Below are 19,896 nucleotides of genomic sequence, written 5' to 3'. Positions count from 1 at the left end.
GGATTGGGGGAGATGAGAGTACTGTTGGGTTTTGAAAGTTGATACTGACACTCCAGATTCTGCTACTTGCGCTCCAGTTAAGTGGTTCTTTAGTTTGAATTTGGGGTTGACTGGAGTGGAAGAAGCAATTGAGGGAGGGGCGGTAAGGTTATTAGGTTATTGCTTTTTGAAAATTTTGAATTATCTATTTGTAACGGTCAAAAATGTTGTCAGTCTTTGCTAGCCGGTAGGGAGAGAGCTGTGGGATCGATTTAAACCACGTGGAAGCTTCTTCTTTTTTGTAAGGTGAAATTATTAAAGATGTATTCTTTTGAATTTTTAAAGTAAAAGTAGTAAAATTAAAGTAAAAGGATTGTATTTTTTCAAACAATTACTTCATGAATCAAGGGGTTTAGATCCATCTTTTTATGGTGTTTAATGGATAATCTACTAATTTAATGATGAGCAGATGAAAATATATTATTTTATGAGATATGATGTGACAATACTGATTACTTTTTTTTTAAAATTAAGATAAACTAACAATTACACATCTAAAATCACAAAACTCGTATAACTATTAGACTTAAAGGGATTATAAACCATCATTTTGTTTATCTTATGTCAATGAAATGATGTTATGTTGGGGTACTCGTGTATTTGACTATGATATGCATGATTTTGTTGCAGTGAGTGGAACATAATTGCAAGCATTGGCCATGATTATATTTTTGTAACCTATTTTAATGAAAAATGCCTTCTAAGAGAGGCCATTAGAGTATCCTAATTATGAAAATTCATGCACATGTACTAGAGTTGACAAGTCATGATCATGCTCCCATATCTTAGTGCGCAAGTTAAGCACAATTGACCCTCCCATAATGAAACTCGATCATAAAAGGGACTTGTAGCTTTCGAGATATAAATAGCAGAGGTTGGTGCCACATTTGCTAAACTATGGCATTCATTTGCCACTAAGTAATAGCATAATGCAAATGGCTATGAATCCTGCACCAAATAATATAAAGAATAGTGTTGGGGTTCTTCTAATTATGTATATGTCTGCACATTATATAGTAATAAGTAATTGATTTAGACTGCTTATCTCTAGTATGATTAACTAAATTAGTTAGAAATATTGAAGTTGCAAACATAATTCACACCAACTCACTTACCTATAATTTCAAGCTTTGTAGCATCATTGCCACTCAACAATCCTTCAAAGACACGCCATCGCATTTGTTGTTTTCTCTCTTTTGAAAAACTCAAAGCATTTTGAGAAATGCCCAAGGAAAAATTATGAGAATAGTATATAAAAAATCAGATACAGAGGTACAACTGCGAAGTTAAGCTATCGTCCGAAACTACACCGAATACTATCACATGTTTTTAATTATTTATTTTCTGGACATGTTTTCAAATATCAGACCTGAAAACATCGGATCACAATCTAATGACCAAATTTATTATTTACCTATGGTAAATATGCTATAACATTACATGGTGGGCTAAGTGAGTGTCTAGTTGGTTCAATCCAGAGTGTAAATGGGCTGAGTTGAATCATTGTCATGGTTCAAAATTAGAGTAACCCAAAAATGGGCTGGGAGTATAGTATTTTGAGGCTTTGAGGCCCAACCAGATTTTATATTGTTGGGTCGAGCCCAAACCCGAGACCGTTGGCGAACTACTAGGGTTTAAGTTTAACGACCAAACCCTACACAGAATCACAGTTCACCTTCTCCTACATTCTCACCGTTTCTGAGACCCTAAAACCCTAACCCGCCAAAACACTACAACCAGTCGCCATGACCGACCCAATCTCCCACACATCTCCCATGGACGACGCGAAGAAGAGGAAGCGCAAGAGAAACAGAGCGAAGAAGCCATCGGAATCGGAAGTTGCAGAGCAACCGGAGCCTCAAATTGAAGAAGAAGCGGAAAACGGAGAAGGCGAGGAGCAAGCTAAGAAGAAGGAGAAGAAGAGGAAGAAGTCGAAGAAATTGAAGGGAGAGGAGGAAGCGGCAGAGGCTGAAATCCCTAGCGAGACCAAAGAAGAAGAAGAAGAGGAAGAGGAGAAGAAAGAGAAGAAGAAGGTGAGGAGTGGTGGAGGGACTGGGATTATGAGCACAGTGACATTTGCTTCATTGAATTTATCGGAGAAAACTTTCTCGGCCATTCAAGAATTGGGCTTTCAGCATATGACTCAGGTATGTAGTGATTGTGATTTTGTTAGCTTCTAATTGATAATGTGTTGTTTGAAATAAGTAACGAGGTTTTGAAATTGCGAATGCAGATTCAATCCAGAGCAATCCCACCGCTGTTGATCGGAAGAGATGTTCTTGGAGCTGCAAGGACAGGGTCCGGGAAGACTCTTGCTTTTCTGGTGCCAGCTGTGGAGTTGTTATATAACGCAAGCTTTTCGCCTCGTAATGGAACTGGTGTTGTTGTCATTTGCCCAACTAGGGAACTTGCAATACAGGTGAAGACCCTTGCTTATTAATGAATAATGGTACTACGAGTTACTTAGGTTTGATATGGTATTTGTTCTTAGTGTAGTCGAGCTTGATACAATTTGGGCTTGGTAGAAAGTATTGCCTTTAGTTCGTTTAACCTCTAGGACTACATGATCATTATACCTGTCTTGGAAATGGGTTTTGTGAATAATGTTCCTTCTGATATCTCTGCCATAAGAAAGTTAACTTCTCAATTTAATGCAAAATTTTTGGAAAGAATGATCTATGTATTTGCAGAAAGTTGACATGTGTATGTGAGAAATTATGCTTTATGTCTAATCAAAGTTAGAAAGAAAGAAAATCTGTTGTTGCAATTGGTGATTTACATTTGAAGTTCATAATTCTGTCCTGACCCATTCACTGTTGGAATAATCAGTCCCATGCCGTGGCCAAGGACCTTCTCAAGAATCACTCGCAGACTCTTGGTTTGGTTATTGGTGGTTCGGCTAGAAGAGGAGAAGCAGAGCGTCTTGCAAAAGGAGTAAACCTATTGGTTGCAACTCCTGGTCGCCTTCTTGACCATCTGCAGAACACCAAGGGATTCGTATATAAGAACTTGAAGGTATTTGTTTCATCATTGTTGCCGTATTGTTTCAATTTTTCTTTTTTGTGTTTACTTTGTGACTTGTGAGACTTACTATTTACTGAATTGTAGTTCGAGTCTTTGAGATGTTATGCAATTTGTGTTGCTATAGAAGTTAACTTGGTCAGATTAATGACATGTCTTTGATTAAGACGACATAGCCTTTATAATGACCTCACAACATTTGACAATTTTTTAATTTCTTTATTCTCTTTGGTTTGCAGTGCCTCATCATTGATGAAGCTGACAGGATACTGGAAGCAAACTTTGAGGAAGAAATGAAACAAATCATTAACATTCTACCAAAGGTAAACGATATGATTGGTTGAAGTCTTGATGATGCTAATCATGTATGATTACTTCACCGTTTATCTTGAGCCTGTTTGTTTTAGCTGAAGTCTTGTTGCATTAACCGGCTTCCATCAACTTCTCTTGGTTTCATGGGATAAAGGCAAACAGCTGCGTGTTTTAGTTGTAGTCTTGTTGCATTAAATGGCTTGCATTAACCGTCTTAGTATATTTTGTTTTATTCTTTTAACAGATAAATAATTTGAACAAACTGGGTAGTTGTGTAGTATTTTACAACACAAAGATATTGCCACTTAAGAAGTGACATCAAGTATGAACCATGATGCATACAGCACTCAACATGTGTTTCTGGTTTTCTTCTAGTAGCTGGACTACAGTAGTTCAAATTAACTCCTATGATTTTTTGTTTTGTGGTGTTTGTTGTAATTACAAGTGGACTTTCACCTTGTTATATGCTTTAGCTGATCGAGTTTCTATTGAATGTGCAGAATAGGCAAACAGCTTTATTTTCTGCAACCCAGACTAAGAAGGTTTGTGCATCTTATCTCTATCTCATAGCAGTTATTCAGTCAATCTCTTGCTTTCCACATTATTTTCCATTGTTATAGCATAATTTATGAACTTGACATGCTGCCATAGTTTTGTAGTTTCTAAATGTTTTTCTCTCTCTTCTTTGCATGGTTGCGCTGCCCATATGTTACATGGGTTACTTCTTATAATAATACTTTTCCCATTAAACCTGTAGGTTGAAGATCTTGCTCGCTTGTCCTTCCAGACAACGCCTATGTATATAGATGTGGATGATGGGAGAACTAAGGTACTGGTCTTTTGGATTCCACATTAATATTCATATATTAAGTCCACTTTATACTTATAAAGATTTATTTATTCTTGTATTTTAGCGGTAATCTTTAGAACCTGACAAGATTGTCTGCACTACAGGTCACGAATGAAGGGCTGCAACAAGGCTATTGTCTTGTGCCAAGTGCCAAGAGATTTATTCTCCTATATTCCTTCCTGACGAAGAATCTATCAAAGAAAGTGATGGTCTTCTTCTCTTCTTGTAACTCAGTGAAATTCCACTCCGACCTTCTTAGATACATTAATGTGGATTGCTTTGATATCCATGGAAAGCAAAAGCAGCAGAAGAGGACAAGTACTTTTTTTGACTACTGCAAAGCAGAGAAAGGAATCTTACTTTGTACTGATGTTGCTGCTCGTGGCTTGGATATCCCCGCCGTGGTATGTTTCTTTTTTTTTTCCTGTTCTTTTTAGTTGTCTCTGTGACCTCAATAGGGGAAAAAAATTTGAACAGTATGCTATGTCAATATGCTTCTTTATTAGAAATGTTTGTGTTGAGTGGTCATATTAATTGTAAGCTTCCTTCTGTTTCCTTTCTGTGCTTGTAGGACTGGATTGTGCAGTTTGATCCTCCAGATGAACCCAAGGTGTGTAATATTTTTTCTTAATCATACTTTATTTGATTCTGGTCTCTTGTTATCTTGTTAATCCGTATGCTGAATACTGCGTACCATGGGATTGGTTCTTGCAGGAATATATCCACAGGGTTGGTCGAACAGCTCGTGGGGAAGGTGGAAAAGGAAATGCACTACTTTTCCTCATTCCTGAAGAGTTGCAGTTTCTTCGCTATTTGAGGGTATGGTTCATACTGATGAAAAGAATCCTATAACTTTGTCCGTTTCAGTCTTATGTGGAAGCTATGTAATACGTGTAGGTTTAGGGACTTGCTTTCCCTTTCATATTTCATATTTCATTTTGTTTCCAGGAGGCAAAAGTCCCTGTTAAAGAGTATGAATTTAATGAGAAGAAGCTAAAAAATGTGCAATCTCAGCTGGTACGTTTCTGTTCCTTATTGTTAATTATTAGATAATAACTGATTTCACGAAAATTTAAGTTAAAATTGCTTCGACTGATGCAGGAGAAGTTGGTTGCCAACAACTACCATCTGAACCGTGCAGCAAAAGATGCATATAGGTCTTATCTATTAGCATATAATTCACACTCTATGAAGGACATCTTTAACGTTCACCGACTCGATCTCCAGGTACTTATTGTTTTCTTGTCCAACGATAATTAAGTATTGCTAAAATCTAAATTCATCTCTAGTCCTTGGATATGTTTCAAACTCTAATAACTTTGTGGAATTCTGATTTAATTGCTATGTTGTTCATACAGGCAGTTGCTTCTTCATTTTGCTTTTCTAATCCACCGAAGGTAAATTTAAACTTAGACAGCAGTGCATCAAAGTTCCGGAAGAACATGCGTAAAGTGGATGGAGTTCGACATGGAATCAATCCTAACAATCCTTATGGAAGGCAAAGAGGTGGAGATGATGACATGAGACAATTTGTGAGACATTAGGAGAGCCTCGCCCTGCAGCTCTGCAGTAATTCTGCACAAGTTTTGTATTTTTCTTTTCTTTTGGCTGATGGAAACAAATCAGTGTAGCAATTATCATGAGATTGGAGACACCGTAAACCTTATAAATTTTTTAATTAGTGTATTGGATACAATGATACATGTCTTCTTGACTACTTATGTGGGTAAGCAAAAAAAAACTTAAATCATATGAATGTGTATCTTACATGTGGATACAGTATTATGTTTCATGTCTATCCTGCGTCTACATGTAGTTCATCTAGACTATGTACCGACGAAGATTCTTTCGCAACGATGTGATATCTTACATGTGGAGATTTTGATTGATTTACCGGTAAAAGTGTCTTTATTTATATATTTTAAATTTTTAATACAAGCGTTTCTATTGGGATCTCTAAATTTGCTTAGTTGACCTCACTCTATTATGAATTATTAAATGACATATATAACTTCTTATAAAATGATTATTAAGGACAATAATTATACAAAAAAAAAATTATATTTAATTTCTCTATACTTTCCAATTCAATAATATTATATTACATTCTTTATTATTTTCCTTATCTATTTTTATTTTCCAATTTCACTACATACTCATTAACGCATTTATAGATATTTAATAAGAATTAAAACTATAATCAAGATCATGTGACATAAAAACTTTTATCATCATATAGGTTGAACGCATATTGGTGAGGGATAACAAAAGAAATCATATTATGACCTAAATCCTAGTCTATCTATTATATTTGAAAAAAAAATGAAAAAAAAAGAGCTAGCAGTGAAAAGAAAATCTAATAAACTATTAAATAATTAATCATGAGGTATAGAAAATAGAGAAAATAATTAAACATTAAGAAAAATTACTTTCATTTTTTTTTGCACATCTACAAGAGAAAAAAAAAAGTAAAAAAAAAAAACAATTCTTTTTTTATTAAAAATTAATTTTTAAAGCCCAATACCTTGTGTTTTTCTTTTTTATTGGATAAGAGATTTATGTAATCTAGTTAAGGAATGAGTATGTAATTAATGATGGTTTGTTTGCAAATTATATGAGTGAGGTTATTTCAGGAACTTAAGTGAGGTTTAGTGAGTAAATTTAGTATTTGAAAATTTAATAAGAGGTGTAAAAAGCAATGAGGTCTTATTCAAAAAAAAAAAAAAAAAAAAGCAAGGAGGTCAAGTAAATAAATTCGGAGGTTTCAATAGAAAAACTCTTTTAATACCGATGAAAATTTTGTCCGCAATAAGTTATGAGAAAACTAATAATAAATAATAACATCTAGAAATTATGAGTAAATTAAAATGACATCTTCAACATATACCAATTTTTAAAATAAATTCAACTTATAATGTTAAATAGTCTGTCTTGCTCCCTAAAATAAAATACACCTACTCATCCAAGAATTCTACATACTAGAACAATTACTTAGAACAGGAAAACCGCAAGGAATGACACAATGCAAAGCATAACAGTTGCAGAAGAAACAGCAGCAGCCATTGCAGCAGCACCATTCTTTTTCTGCGAGTCTATAGAAGGCTGAGGAGGGCTCGCCGGTTCCAACACCTTGATGATCATCTTCTGGCCTCTCGGACAGTGCCCTTTCACCCCACTTATGAAGTAGAACAACCCCGGCCGGGCCAACTTGTACTCAGTGTTTCCATTGTTGTTGAAGAAGATCGGACGTGCCGAATGGCACTTGTCATACTCGTCCTCCGTTACCACCATCACCGAGTCTTCCTTGTAGCTGAAATCTGAGTTGCATAGAAACAAAAACATTACAAGAGTAAATAGCAATGTGAAGCAAGAAAAAGTGTACAGCCCCTTGTTAGGGTTACTGTGCTAGTAGTAAGCCCTAGTACTTACGAACAGTGTCGTTTACTTTGAACCGGTTTGTTGATGCCCATTGGTTGTAGTCATCCTTTGATTTAGGGACCTCCCATCCACTCTTCCCTCCAACTTCAAACTGGATGCAAGTCGCAACAAGGAAATGGAAGGTGGAAAGAAGAAAAAGCAAGACAAACACCTTGGAGGTTTCCATGTAAGTAGAAAAAGTATTGGATTTTGAAGGGAGCTCTCTCTTTTTAGGGTTTTTGTAGATCTCTAGCTAGCTTTGAAAGAATGAGATGAAGTTCGTAAAGGTTTGGGGGGGTTATATAGGAGGGCTGAGGTTGAAGTTTGTTGTTAGTGCTGAGAGAAATGCGTGAGGATTCATGGGAGTGAAAAGTGGAGGTAGTGGGGCTTGTGGAATAAAAACCTATCTCTTTGACTTGGTACAACTGTTTTTCAAATGGCAGGCTGCGGTAAATAAAGGACAACCTTATCCGGTAAATTCTTGTAACAAACTGTGTTTTCTGAAATGAAAAAAAAAATCTGATCTGCTCTGAAGAACTGGTGAAGCAGAATTGGTACACCGTACACTGGTGTACTGGTTTGATCACATGGTAAAGTCATATGCATATGGGCTACTGAGTACAGAAAAAGCTCTTTGACCAAGCAAATGAATCAACAATATCTTTTACAGGTTCATAGGTTGTACAACAAGAAAATATGAAGTAGGGTAAAAAATTTGATTCTGATTCCTTTATAGACAAGTATATGATAGGAATTGCTTAATTGCTTATATAGAGGAAATTATTTGGAGCAATTTTTGACAGGGGAGAAGTTAATATAGTAACTTCATTAATTTCATTCAACGTTACAAGTTAGAGGCTTATGATCTCTACGGTTACATTTCAAAGGAGAGAAAAACAAACAACAATACTATAATTTGGAATTTGGAAAATTATCAGAGGAAATAGTTGTTTCTTGCTGGCATGGTTTTACCCCATGAGGAACATACTGTGGTGAACTTGATTCAGCTCGGTAACATAGATTCGGGTTGTTCCAAGCTCCAAATCGCCTCCCCATTTTCCGATAGAACCCTTCTGAGAATTTAGCTTCTCCTGTGAAATTGTTTCCATAGAGGTAAAGAGCACCAATGCAAGGCAGAGATTCCAGCATTGGAGATATTCTTCCTGAGAGATTGTTATTGTTGAGCCCCAAAAACCTTAGCCTTTTCATTTCTGCCAAGGACTTAGGAATGTGCCCTGTCAAAAATGTGCTTGAAAGGTCCAAAATTTCCAGCTTGTGTAGATTATGCCACTGAATTCTGACGAGGCCACCCCCAATTGGATTGTTGGATATCACCAATTCTTTCAAAGAAACCATTTCTTGAAGTGACTGGACCAAGCCACCTGAAATTTTGTTACTTCCAAGATCTAATAGTGTGAGACTTTTTAGCCTTCCAAGCTCTACAGGCAACTTTCCCTCTATCATATTGTCGCTTAAATCAAGCTTTAGAAGTGAACTCAAAGATCCAAAAGTCAGAGGTAATGAACCAGATAGCTTGTTTCTGCTTGCATCAAGTATTAAAAGCTTAGTCAATCTTCCAAGACTTACTGGAATCTTACCAGAAAGATTGTTTCCTGCTAGGACAAGCCGCCTCAAGTTCACTAGATTGCCTATTTGATTAGGCAACTTGCCTTGTAACCCATTTTGTAGCAGCACTAGAGATTGCAGCTTTGTAAGGTAACCAAAAGTGTTTGGAATTCTCCCAATGAGACCTGGGTTTGATCGAAACTCCAAGGATTCTATACTGTTTGAAAGCCTTTCCCAGTTTAAATGGGAAATTGTAATTGGTGAGAGGAAGCAATTGAAGAATGAGAGGACCTTTAAGTGCTTGAGATTGAATAGGTGATGTGAAAATTCTGCATTTGGGGTGCAAGGAAGATAGTTGTCATAAAGTGGTCCAATGTTTATAACAGCAACATACCAGAAACCATTGTAGAGATCACAATAAACTCCCTGTGCATAACCAATACATCATTTATGAGTTTCTTAATAGAGGGTTCAATTTAAACATTGTAATTGAGTACTATGTCAAGATTCGAATAATTACTTGTATCGGAGTCCAGCCACAAGGATCTGGATAGAGATCTGAACCATTCCACCACTTCCCCACAAAGCCTTGGATAGTAGAGTAAAGGGCTTGTTGCTCTTTTTCCTGCATAGGTGAAATTGAAGGGTCTGCTTGTACTACAAGCAATACAAAAAAGGCGCTGCACCAGAAGAACAAAAACAGAACAAAACGCTTCATGGCTGGTACAACTAGTAAAAATGAAGAAGCGCTTCTTCACAAAATGCTTCACAAAGAGAATTGAAGCAAGCAAGTTTATAACGAAAGGGTCTGTTTCAGAATGATTTGTAGTTAAGGAACAACAGCAATATCAACAATAATAGATATGAGAGCAGTTGGGAGTTAGCTAATTATTTATGGCTTATGAAAGGGAGTATACATAGGATTAAGAGGGTTACAGACTACATACATATATATAGCTAGCATAGGCTGCAGTAAAATAATCGTGGAATTTATGGTTTTATGGTGAAGATTTGCAAAAGTTAATTACCAAAAAAGAAGAAACAAGTGGAGTAGACTAGACTAGCTGTGTAGTCTGGGCTGGATTAAAGGATTATGTGTTATGAATTCAAGGCAGAATTTTCAGCAATGGTTTTTGCAGGAATGCTGCAGAAAAGTGTATTATTAGAACAGGCAGGCATGTGCATGAAATTAAATGAATGCAAGGATGGTAAGCATGGCTAGCTAGTCATCTAATTAGAACTGTAAAAGTGGAAGCTTATTATAAAGCGAAGTGCAGGCCTACTACTTCTCATGTCATTTCCTACTACTTTGGCAAGTTGCCAAATATATAGTTTTGGATCAAATTATACTGGCAAAGTGGCAAAGTCATTCCACGGCTATAAGTTTTTAACCTATTTACTTAGGCTCTTGTTAGTAATTTAAAGAAAAACAATCAAATCGCGGGAAAACTAGACCCCATAACTTTCTGAAAAAAAATAATTGAACTTTTTCAGAACCATGATTTTTACGCCATACTGTGGACTATAGCACAATTTTTTTTTTTGCCAAAATCACATCTTTTTATTTTGTCAGAATAATTTTCTCACCCTCATATAATAATTTTTAAATACTTTTCGAATCAACGGAACTCAGCAAATTCCCTTTATTTTTATAATTTTGCAAAGTCAGAAAACAATAAAATTTTAGTAAGGCCCATAGAAACCAGGTCCAATAATATCTCCTGGCCCATCCTTAGATGAGCTGGGTCGGTAGCTCGGTAAGGCTTCGTGCACCTGCCCAAGATCTGATAGCCCATTTCTAGACGAGTCGAAATTGGATCCTCTGCTATCTTGAGGAGCTGAGTTTCTCTCTCTAAAACAATGGCGAAAGATTCCGAGAAGAGGTTCAATTCCGTCATGGACAAGCTCTTCTACGCTCCCAAACCTTCGCCGACCTCCACTTCCAGGTTCGTTACCCTTTCGCTTTCCTCCCTTCACACAATTTTTTAGGTTTCTGAGGCTCCGCCGGAGCTCACAGAATCGCCGCCTCAGCTTTTGTTATTGTTTTAGAAAAATCTATATATGAATTTTGTGATAGCTAGCTAGCTAGCGTATTGTTGCATATGAAGAAAATTTTACTTAGGTAAATTATATGAGTTTCGTTTTTGTTTTAACAGTGTAGAAGCATCGAGAGGTAAAAAGCGAGCGCATCCGTCTTCTGCATTGGCGCTGGTGGAGCCGAAATGGAGAGGTGTTAGACAGCAGGGGTTTCGGCATTGCTCAGCTCCGGCTTCACCGTCTCAGCCTCCGGTGTGTAGGCCGTGGGACCGGGGGGATCTTATGAGGAGAGTAGCTACATTCAAGTCCATGACTTGGTTTGCGAAGCCCAAGGTTAGGATTATGTCATGCAATGATTTTCTAGCTATCAGAATTAGCTCGGAATGTGGTACTCCTTAGGTTTAATGAGTCATTTGCGATAGAGAAAGTGTATAGTTTGTTTTGATAATGCTGCACCTGGCTCAAAGTTAGTGTTGTAAGCCCAGGAAACAAAGTCACAAATCAGACATATTCGGTTGTTTAGTTTGTTTTTGACTATATGTCAAACTGAGCTTCACATTGAGACGGTTATTGTTTGATAAACTGCTTCTTTGAACAAGTACTATGGAACCTCTTCGTCCTCTAATCTGAATTTTTGATATCAGTAGGATACTACTAAGTCCATTTTTTCCCCGTTTATTAGATGTCTGAAGGCTATATGTTTACTTTTGGTGAAGTGATATTTGATACCCTCTTTGATACTTCATTGTTTTTGGCTGGATGATAATATCTCCAATTTTTAACAGGTGGTAAGTGCTTTAAATTGTGCCAGGAGAGGTTGGGTCAACATAGATGTGGATACAATAGCCTGTGAATCATGTGGGGCACGCGTCCTGTTTTCTACTCCATCATCTTGGAATCAGCAGCAAGGCATGTTATGTTACTCTTTATGCTAAGTATTCTAACAATTAAACCGGTGCTGTAAGTTGTGCAGCAATATTTGGTTATGTACATACTAAACAAAGTCTATTTCCTGTCTTCTTTTTTCAGTTGAGAAGGCAGCTTTGGTATTTAGTTTAAAGCTGGACAATGGACATAAAATGCTTTGTCCATGGATTGACAACGCCTGTGATGAAATGCTGGCAGAGTTCCCGCCTACACCACCTCCAGTTTTAGTGGATAAATTTAGAGAGCGCTGCTCTGCGATTTTACAACTTCCAGTTCTTCCTGTGATATCTTCTTCAGCCATTGAGTACATGAAAAGCCCTCAGCTTGATCAATTTCTTGGACAGTCTTCGATATTTTTTGGCAATGGGTCTACTGAAATTTCTAGAATAGAACACTCTGATGATGAAGGCAGTGCAGAGTCTGCTAAGTTGTATTATCAGGTTTGGTGATTATACTATTGCACGTCTATCAGTCCTAATTGTTTTGCATGTTGTGTTGGAAGTCTTCATATATAAATATCATCATTAACTTGCCTGTTGTCATTGCTAATTATTTACTTTTATTGAGATATGTGAGTCCTTTTACTTTCCAATGGATTTTTATTTGTGCTTTCTTCATTTGCATATTGTAGTTATGGTTAATTGACTTAATTCTGATCTTCTTACTCCAATTAAACAATTTTTCCTTCGTACTACAGATTTTATAGCATTCTTGCTTTCTTAAGCGGACAAATGATGTTTTGAAGTATTTATGCAGGCACAGAAGCTTATAAGCTTATGCGGTTGGGAACCTCGCTCACTACCTTATATTGTCGACTCTGAGAAGAGGTTGAATCAGTCTACACTTAAGGCAAATGTTTTGAGTTCATCTCATTTAACTGCTAGCGGCCAATATCCTATCATCAGTGTGCAATATGCCAGTAATCATGACCTAATTGAGGCAAATGAAACTTTCAGCAGTTCTAGTGCTCTACAGTCTGAATCCAATTCTGTGGTTTTAGATTGCAAGCTTTGTGGAGCTAGTGTAGGATTATGGGCTTTCACTACCGTTCCACGGCCTGTTGAATTATTCCAATTAGTTGGATATGCAGAAGAAAATTCTGAAACTCATCTTGGAACCCATGATTCAAGCACTGAAAGTCATCTTGGCAATAGGACAGATGTGGTAAGTGCTGGCTCAGATGGTGCAACAGCGTCGAAGGATAGATTTTCAAATTTAAATTTGACAATTGCAGGGGGTCCCACACCAACAAAACAGAACTTCAAAGCAAAGATTTCCTTACCTGTTATTGGCCAGAATTTAAGAGCTCAGTTTTCATATAATTCTGAATTCAGAAAATGTTTATCTGTTAGCCAAGAAGACATGCAATCTGGATCCCAAAAAGAGAATTTGCTTCAGGGGGGAGAATGTTACCTAGAAAATGTTGGATTGGAGAATTCAGAAGTTAGTGACCCTGGTCATTCTACAGCCCCTGATGCCAATAACACATATAAAGGCGGTGAAGACAACAATAACTTGCTGGTGATGGCTTCTAGCAATGGAAATTTGTTAGATTCAGGAACAGTTGTGGAACATAGGCAGACTCAAGAGTCTCCATGTGCTCCATCTAGCTTGGAAGCCAGTGCAGTTGCCCATTGCACCTCAAACCATGAAGTTAGTCAAGAGAAACTGCAAATTCCTGTAAACAATGAACTTGTGGCCTGCAATACTGGTAAGCATTTTATTTGCATGGGAGCACGTATTATTATTTGACCATTAGAATGCATGGATGTTATTATTCTTGGCTTGAATTAGAAATTTAACTTGTATTAGACTTGTCCCAACTGTTTTAGCATTGTTACTTGTTTTACTCATTAATTGAGGTAATCGACATATAAATGTTGGCTGATATGTTAGCTGATCGCTTACTAAGTTTGCTGGTCAACTGCAATGTTAGAAGACTCTTTAACCTGATGGGTAAAAACTTAAAGGTCCTTTTTGAGTTGAATTTAGTACCACGACCTGGTAGTAAGACACATTGATAAGGTATCTTTCTGAAAGTGAAAACCATGTAAACAAACTAAGTCAATCATCTTTGAACAAAAACTTTTCCTGTCCAAGTTTTTGTTTTGTCTGGATATACCTCATGAGTCATGACACTTAGAAGCATTGCTTTTTTATATGAGGCGATTAATGGCTGACAGAATCCATCTATACTCCCTCATTGACTTTTTGTATTTCATCAGAAAAATGGGTGTAATGATTTGCTTTGTCTATTCTTCTAGGGAAAGATCTAAGGCATCCATCCCCAGGTGGCACGATGGAGTTTGATTCTATTAAGCAGCATAGACATTTCTGCCCCTGGATTGCATCAACAGGTAATGGAGCACCTGGATGGAAACAAACACTCTCAGCTTTACAACGTCAAGATGGGTGTTCTCCTTCATCTGCATCCATAATCAAGGTATTTGTGAAGCCAACTTATACTGTACTATTAAAGCCTTTGTAACAAATGCACGTATGTTTGCAAGCATGTTGTTTCTGTGTTTTGCATGTATATTTTGGGTTTGTTTATGGTTGTATAACTTTTTCCTGAAGAGAATAATCATTTAGCCTGTGATCATTTGTACAGGTTGATGACCCCATTACTTCAATCAGAAATCTTTTCATGTCTCCATCTCCGAAAAGAATGAAGCCCACAGTTTTAACAACTCGGAGTCCTCAACAATAGCTGATTGATTATTTTGCTGCTTGTAAAAGGATCTCCAAGCAGGTCCAGGAGTGTTGTGATTATGATATTGAAGTGGACAGTAGCATTCCCATTTGAAGCCTTAAAGTTGTTTTAGTCATTGTACAAGATTAGACCTGTGACTTTCCTTTGATACCTCTACTGCCAAAGTGCAGCTCCAGCACTGAAGACATCAAACTATAGCATTCACCTGGTTGATTAAGCAACTTACTATTTGAAGAAACATGGTATTTAGGTTTTTGAGGGATTGAAGCTGATTGGACTATTACAAGATTAGATGTATCGCCTGGAAGTGTCTCTGACTCTTACAAAAATGTAGAACAAGAAAAAGGCTGGGAAAGAGTGTTCTTTTACTGTATCAGGCCACAGTTTGTGACAACTACCTTGGCGTAAGGGCGGTTGAATCCTCTTTCTGCAACGACAGCTCTCTTATCTCCTATCAGCTTGGCCACCCTGCCAATAAAACAGCACCTGCTTGTTAGTGTATATCATCACAATGGTGGAAGGAACTCTAGGAGGATTGAAGTATAAGAAGCTGCAGATGATTTTATCCTTATGTGATTGGACTCTGCTTCGTTAATTCCTGTATTTGTTTTGACAAGGTCGTAAAACACTAATTTTGATCACTCGGACTCGTTACGAGTGTTATATCAGTGTATGCGAACAATGGAAATGGTCATATGTCTTCATAGGATTTTCCATATAAAAGAGTTGTGGTATAACATGTGTTTGCATATATGGAGATATAGAGTTGAAGCACTCACCTAAAATAAGGCGAACTAGTGTTCTCTTGCACGGTTTTCACCTGGCCAAGCCTCACCACGACCTCCATACCTTCCAAAACTCTTCCAACCACCAAAGTCGAAGCATCGAGCTCAGGTGAATCTTTGGTAGAAATCACAAACTCTGTTCCGTTAGGGGCCGTACCAACCTCCTCCTGATCAATCTCCAGCTTCCCTCCCCGCGCAACCAGCTTGATTTTCGGCGGTGGTTTTGAAGGGTCTCTCACAATAATCCCCACAGTGCCAGCCTTGTTCTTGATGCCTGGACACTTTTCATACAAACTCTCCCACTCTTCAGTGAGCTTATCAACTTCCAAACTGCTTCCTGTGCTCTTTGCGAGCTCAGCATCTACACCATAAGATCTCACACCACCATGTTGCACATAATTTGGCGTAATTTTAACAAACTCTTTCCTTCTGTAGCTCACCCCAGCAGCTCCACTGACAAGATTACGAAATCGAGCAGCCCCAACAGGAGCATCATCTTCCTGTATCCCGATGACAATGCGGCCAACAGGCTCTCCGTCAATTGATATATCAAGAAATGCACGCTTTGTTGGGCTCTTATCACCGCAAGTAGGAGTAGCGTTTGAACTTTGTTCTTGTGCATTGCTATCGGCATCAACCACATCCTCCTCGGCCTCTGCTTTAGACGGTAGAAAAGCCTCAATGCTCTGCGAGCCCAGGAGGAGAAGTAACAGAGAATTGCTTCGAATTGCAAGTTCTCTACGTGATAGCTTACAGCATTGTTTGATGGAAGGAAAAGATGAAGAAGTAGGTACACCTGGGACTTGTAGAATGGGTAGTGGCGGTTGCGGCGTCGGAGGATGAAGGCATTGAGTGGAGGACTGCAAGAATTTTGGGATTTGTAACATGGCGAAGGAGTCTGTTTTTCCCTGGGTTTAGTTAATATGAAATTTTGGCCAGAGAATCACTCTGCCACTATGAGCTCCGTTTCCTCTACCCTTTGGGTGTCGAGATTTTGTGGATAAGAAAGATCCAAAGCCTATCCAAATGCATTGGAATGCCTCATTTTTGTGGCACTTAAAAATCAGGCCAACCCTATGGGGACCCATCATATGATTTTGAGAACCCAGAATAGTAGGAAAACGTTTACGGTTTACCACATCAGGATAAATTAATTGGTCTTTCACTCGGTCTAAATTAATTGAAGAATTGAAGCACCAGAACAGAATATCAATTAATTACAAAAGCTAATATTGGTCTTTCATCATCTAAAACCTTTGATACAGCTTAAAACAAAACTTTCAGAAGTAGCCAACACCTCTGAGCCCCGTTACTGTTGGCTCAGCATCATTTCCTTTACCCAAAAACACAAGGCGACCTGCAAATTACAGCAAAGAGTATTTAACACGAGGAAAAAGGAAAATGTAAATGCAAAATACCAAGAATTCACATAGGTTGATAGCACAAAGTTTAAATAGGCAAGTGCATACCATTTCTGCGAATAGCAATCTCTCTAACTCGTCGAACAAGCCCAGTTGTTGGGTCAGTGAAGATTTTGGTCTCCAGATTACCTTCCAAGTATAAAATTGAACTGCAAGAAAGGAAATGTCGACGTCAATTCATTACTTCCAGGTGAAGAGTTCATTACAAATCTCCAATACAAAAGAAAAAAACCAAGATTTCGCAATCAAGGAAAGCAGTAGAACATGATCAAAATGAAGACGAAGCAGCAAGAGGATATTAAAGTTTTCTTGACATTAACGACAGAAGACGCTCAAAATGTAATGATTTGCCTATGATGCCATACAAACCAGGGTCATTTAAAAACCATTGCAACCTTAGAACACAAGCCGATGAAGCAATGGAGGCAATATTTTCAATTCAACACATAGATTTCCACGACAGATGCTCATCATAAGGTTCCATATTACTACAACCTCCACAACAACTCTGCTTCCATGGATTCGCTACATCCCTAACCCATCGACCTGTCATCCCCATTGCATAGCCTTCATGGTTACATCTTGCTACTGAATTACTCTAATCACATCTCCACTGACTTGTTCCTCCTGTCCCATTTCAATCCTAATAGTTGCGGATTTCTATGCTGTCGTAATGAAAAAATTTCTACTCTTACAAATCTAGAATACTTGCTACTCAGCTATTAGTCACGAAAGAGCCCATTCAGCCATTCAATTACACTCTTATTTGTACCGAAAAGAGTAAAAACATGATCTGTTTAGTGTTCATATCATATAACCACAGATAATCGGAACGAAAAACAAATGGTGCCATGAACAAAGCTAAAGAAAGAAGCTCTCTTACCCAGGCAAAGCATTCTGCACCGCAATCTTGCCGAGCCTCTCCGGATAAACACAAACCCTGTGCCACTGAACCACACAGCGGTTGGCATACTCCGTTGGGTTCTCGGTCTCAAAGGGCCTCCGGTTGTTTCGAATGCCGCCGGTCCCAATTGAGAACATGGTCACCTGCGCCCCACTCTTCAGTCTCTTCTGCAACGGACTCTGCCCCACCTGCCCCACCAGTATCGCCTAGTACCCAACAACAATTAAAACCCTAAACCCTAAAAATCGAAATTGAACAAAATGCACAATCAAAAACCCTAAACCCTAAAATTGAACTGAAGGAAATGCCCGGTGGCGCGTGAAATGCACCTTATAAATGCCAACGTCGACTCCGTTCTCGAGCGGCTGATCGTAGATACCGCGGACCGGGTTGGGGGCGGAAGGCTGTGATGGGGTCGGGTCGGACTCTAGGTCCGAGGTGATGGACTCGTCTGAGTCGGAGGTGACGTGGGTGGTGGTGCAGAAGCGCGTGGAGAGCACGGTGCTGGGGTTTGAGTGGTAGAGAGAGCGAGAGAGGAGTAGTCTCCTTGAGAGAGAAGCCATGGAGGAGGAGGCTGACATTTTCCGGCAGCAAAAATGGAGCTCTAGCTTTGTGGAGGTTTTGGGGAGCTTAAACCCTTGGTGGTGGTGAGAAAACCCATTTGGGGTCTGAAATTTTGACCCGAGCCCATTATTGTTGGGCCTATGTTTGAATTTGCAAGTGGCTCAATATCATTTTTAACAGTGGGTCTCAACTATTTCGAGCTGAAAAATTAGTTCAAAACTCTGATATATAGATGAAAATAGAATCAAAAAGAGATTTGACGGTTAAATAGAATAAAAAATGGTGTGTAAATTTTGTTTTTTTGTAGTGTGGATTGTAAAATATGGGGTGTGAATTTCACTTCCCTAAAAACTACTAATGTTTCCGTTGTGTCACCACTGTAAAGCAAATAGAGTTGCCTGTAGAGCGCTTTGCTAGTTAGTGCGTAATTGAATACAATTGTTTAGTAGAAAGTCATGATATTATTTCAGGATGTTCTCTAGGTGCCTATTATAATCAGGGGTTTAGGCTCAATGTCCCCCCCCCTTGTATTCAACAGTTTCATTAATCAAGGCTTGAGGGCATCCGCACCAGCCCTTTATTCAAAAAAAAAAAAAATTACTAATGTTCCAAACAAGATCGAATTGATACTTTAACAGAATATATAATTTTGTCCAAATGATCAATGCTATATGTTAATAAGAATCGAGAACATGTTATAACAACAAAATTAGGTGCTCATGAACTTAGTTGAATCTTCAAATGCGAATTTAGAAGAGTATGAAATTTCTTCTAAATTACTTTTCTCTCTTGCATATAAAAAACACCGGTATCTTTGTCAATGCAACTGCATTGATTGTACGCTAAATGGTTTGTGCAATTAGCCTCACATACATAGTAATTTGACGCCTTTAGAGAGAACGAAGACCTTTTACCCAAAATCAAAGTGTCTACTCCTCAAGTTCTTCATCTCCTTCCAAACTTCAACCCGCGAAATTGTCGTGGCTTCACAGTTCCAAAACTCACGACAGTAAATACTGTGGGAATCAAACATAGATGTTTGAACAAGATGCTTCACACACCTCTTTCTCCGAGATTTACGGTTGAAAAATTTGGAAACATGATGGCTTGAAAGATATAGCGTTACGTGTTACTTGGGGTCCAGCAATACATATACATCTCACCACACGAAAAACGTCAGAGATGAAGCCAAGCAAGACCTGCAAAAACTGAAGTCATCTGGCAGCTGCTGATATGGATTCTACTTCCTTTCTTTGCTCCCATTATAAATATTTGATACAAATAATATTATAGCTAAGGAAGGAAAGTTAGTGACTTGGAACCCACAACAATGAGGACAA

At 38.1% G+C, this 19,896-nt stretch overlaps 6 protein-coding genes across 6 annotated transcripts; 2 read left to right on the top strand and 4 right to left on the bottom strand.

The window, feature by feature from the left end:
* Positions 1-1,694: 1,694 nt before the first annotated feature.
* Positions 1,695-5,972, top strand: LOC133743127 (DEAD-box ATP-dependent RNA helicase 51). Its single transcript, XM_062170908.1, has 12 exons — positions 1,695-2,186; positions 2,273-2,458; positions 2,869-3,054; positions 3,300-3,383; positions 3,873-3,914; positions 4,130-4,201; positions 4,327-4,626; positions 4,794-4,832; positions 4,937-5,041; positions 5,171-5,239; positions 5,324-5,449; positions 5,581-5,972. The coding sequence occupies exons 1-12, from the start codon at positions 1,785-1,787 to the stop codon at positions 5,764-5,766; spliced, it is 1,797 nt and encodes a 598-aa protein (XP_062026892.1). The 5' UTR covers positions 1,695-1,784; the 3' UTR covers positions 5,767-5,972.
* Positions 5,973-7,091: 1,119 nt separating this feature from the next.
* Positions 7,092-7,988, bottom strand: LOC133742434 (early nodulin-like protein 6). Its single transcript, XM_062170082.1, has 2 exons — positions 7,652-7,988; positions 7,092-7,539 (listed from the first exon to the last, which is right to left on the bottom strand). The coding sequence occupies exons 1-2, from the start codon at positions 7,824-7,826 to the stop codon at positions 7,214-7,216; spliced, it is 501 nt and encodes a 166-aa protein (XP_062026066.1). The 5' UTR covers positions 7,827-7,988; the 3' UTR covers positions 7,092-7,213.
* Positions 7,989-8,501: 513 nt separating this feature from the next.
* LOC133742432 (piriformospora indica-insensitive protein 2-like) lies at positions 8,502-9,854 on the bottom strand. Its single transcript, XM_062170081.1, has 2 exons — positions 9,726-9,854; positions 8,502-9,631 (listed from the first exon to the last, which is right to left on the bottom strand). The coding sequence occupies exons 1-2, from the start codon at positions 9,834-9,836 to the stop codon at positions 8,549-8,551; spliced, it is 1,194 nt and encodes a 397-aa protein (XP_062026065.1). The 5' UTR covers positions 9,837-9,854; the 3' UTR covers positions 8,502-8,548.
* Positions 9,855-10,991: 1,137 nt separating this feature from the next.
* LOC133742429 (uncharacterized) lies at positions 10,992-15,635 on the top strand. Its single transcript, XM_062170078.1, has 7 exons — positions 10,992-11,151; positions 11,362-11,575; positions 12,028-12,151; positions 12,272-12,609; positions 12,926-13,880; positions 14,434-14,612; positions 14,781-15,635. Exons 1-7 carry the CDS (start codon positions 11,066-11,068, stop codon positions 14,877-14,879), a joined length of 1,995 nt encoding a protein of 664 aa, XP_062026062.1. The 5' UTR covers positions 10,992-11,065; the 3' UTR covers positions 14,880-15,635.
* Positions 15,092-16,704, bottom strand: LOC133742430 (peptidyl-prolyl cis-trans isomerase CYP26-2, chloroplastic). The gene is made up of 2 exons (XM_062170079.1): positions 15,662-16,704; positions 15,092-15,350 (listed from the first exon to the last, which is right to left on the bottom strand). Exons 1-2 carry the CDS (start codon positions 16,552-16,554, stop codon positions 15,248-15,250), a joined length of 996 nt encoding a protein of 331 aa, XP_062026063.1. The 5' UTR covers positions 16,555-16,704; the 3' UTR covers positions 15,092-15,247.
* Positions 16,705-16,807: 103 nt separating this feature from the next.
* Positions 16,808-18,621, bottom strand: LOC133742431 (single-stranded DNA-binding protein, mitochondrial). Its single transcript, XM_062170080.1, has 4 exons — positions 18,322-18,621; positions 17,972-18,198; positions 17,137-17,237; positions 16,808-17,024 (listed from the first exon to the last, which is right to left on the bottom strand). The coding sequence occupies exons 1-4, from the start codon at positions 18,571-18,573 to the stop codon at positions 16,948-16,950; spliced, it is 657 nt and encodes a 218-aa protein (XP_062026064.1). The 5' UTR covers positions 18,574-18,621; the 3' UTR covers positions 16,808-16,947.
* Positions 18,622-19,896: the final 1,275 nt, after the last annotated feature.

The sequence above is a fragment of the Rosa rugosa genome, chromosome 4 (genome assembly GCF_958449725.1).
Source record: "Rosa rugosa chromosome 4, drRosRugo1.1, whole genome shotgun sequence".
Lineage (NCBI taxonomy): Eukaryota > Viridiplantae > Streptophyta > Magnoliopsida > Rosales > Rosaceae > Rosa > Rosa rugosa.
Note: the sequence above shows the minus strand (reverse complement) of the source record. Positions and strands in the feature narration are given on the sequence as shown.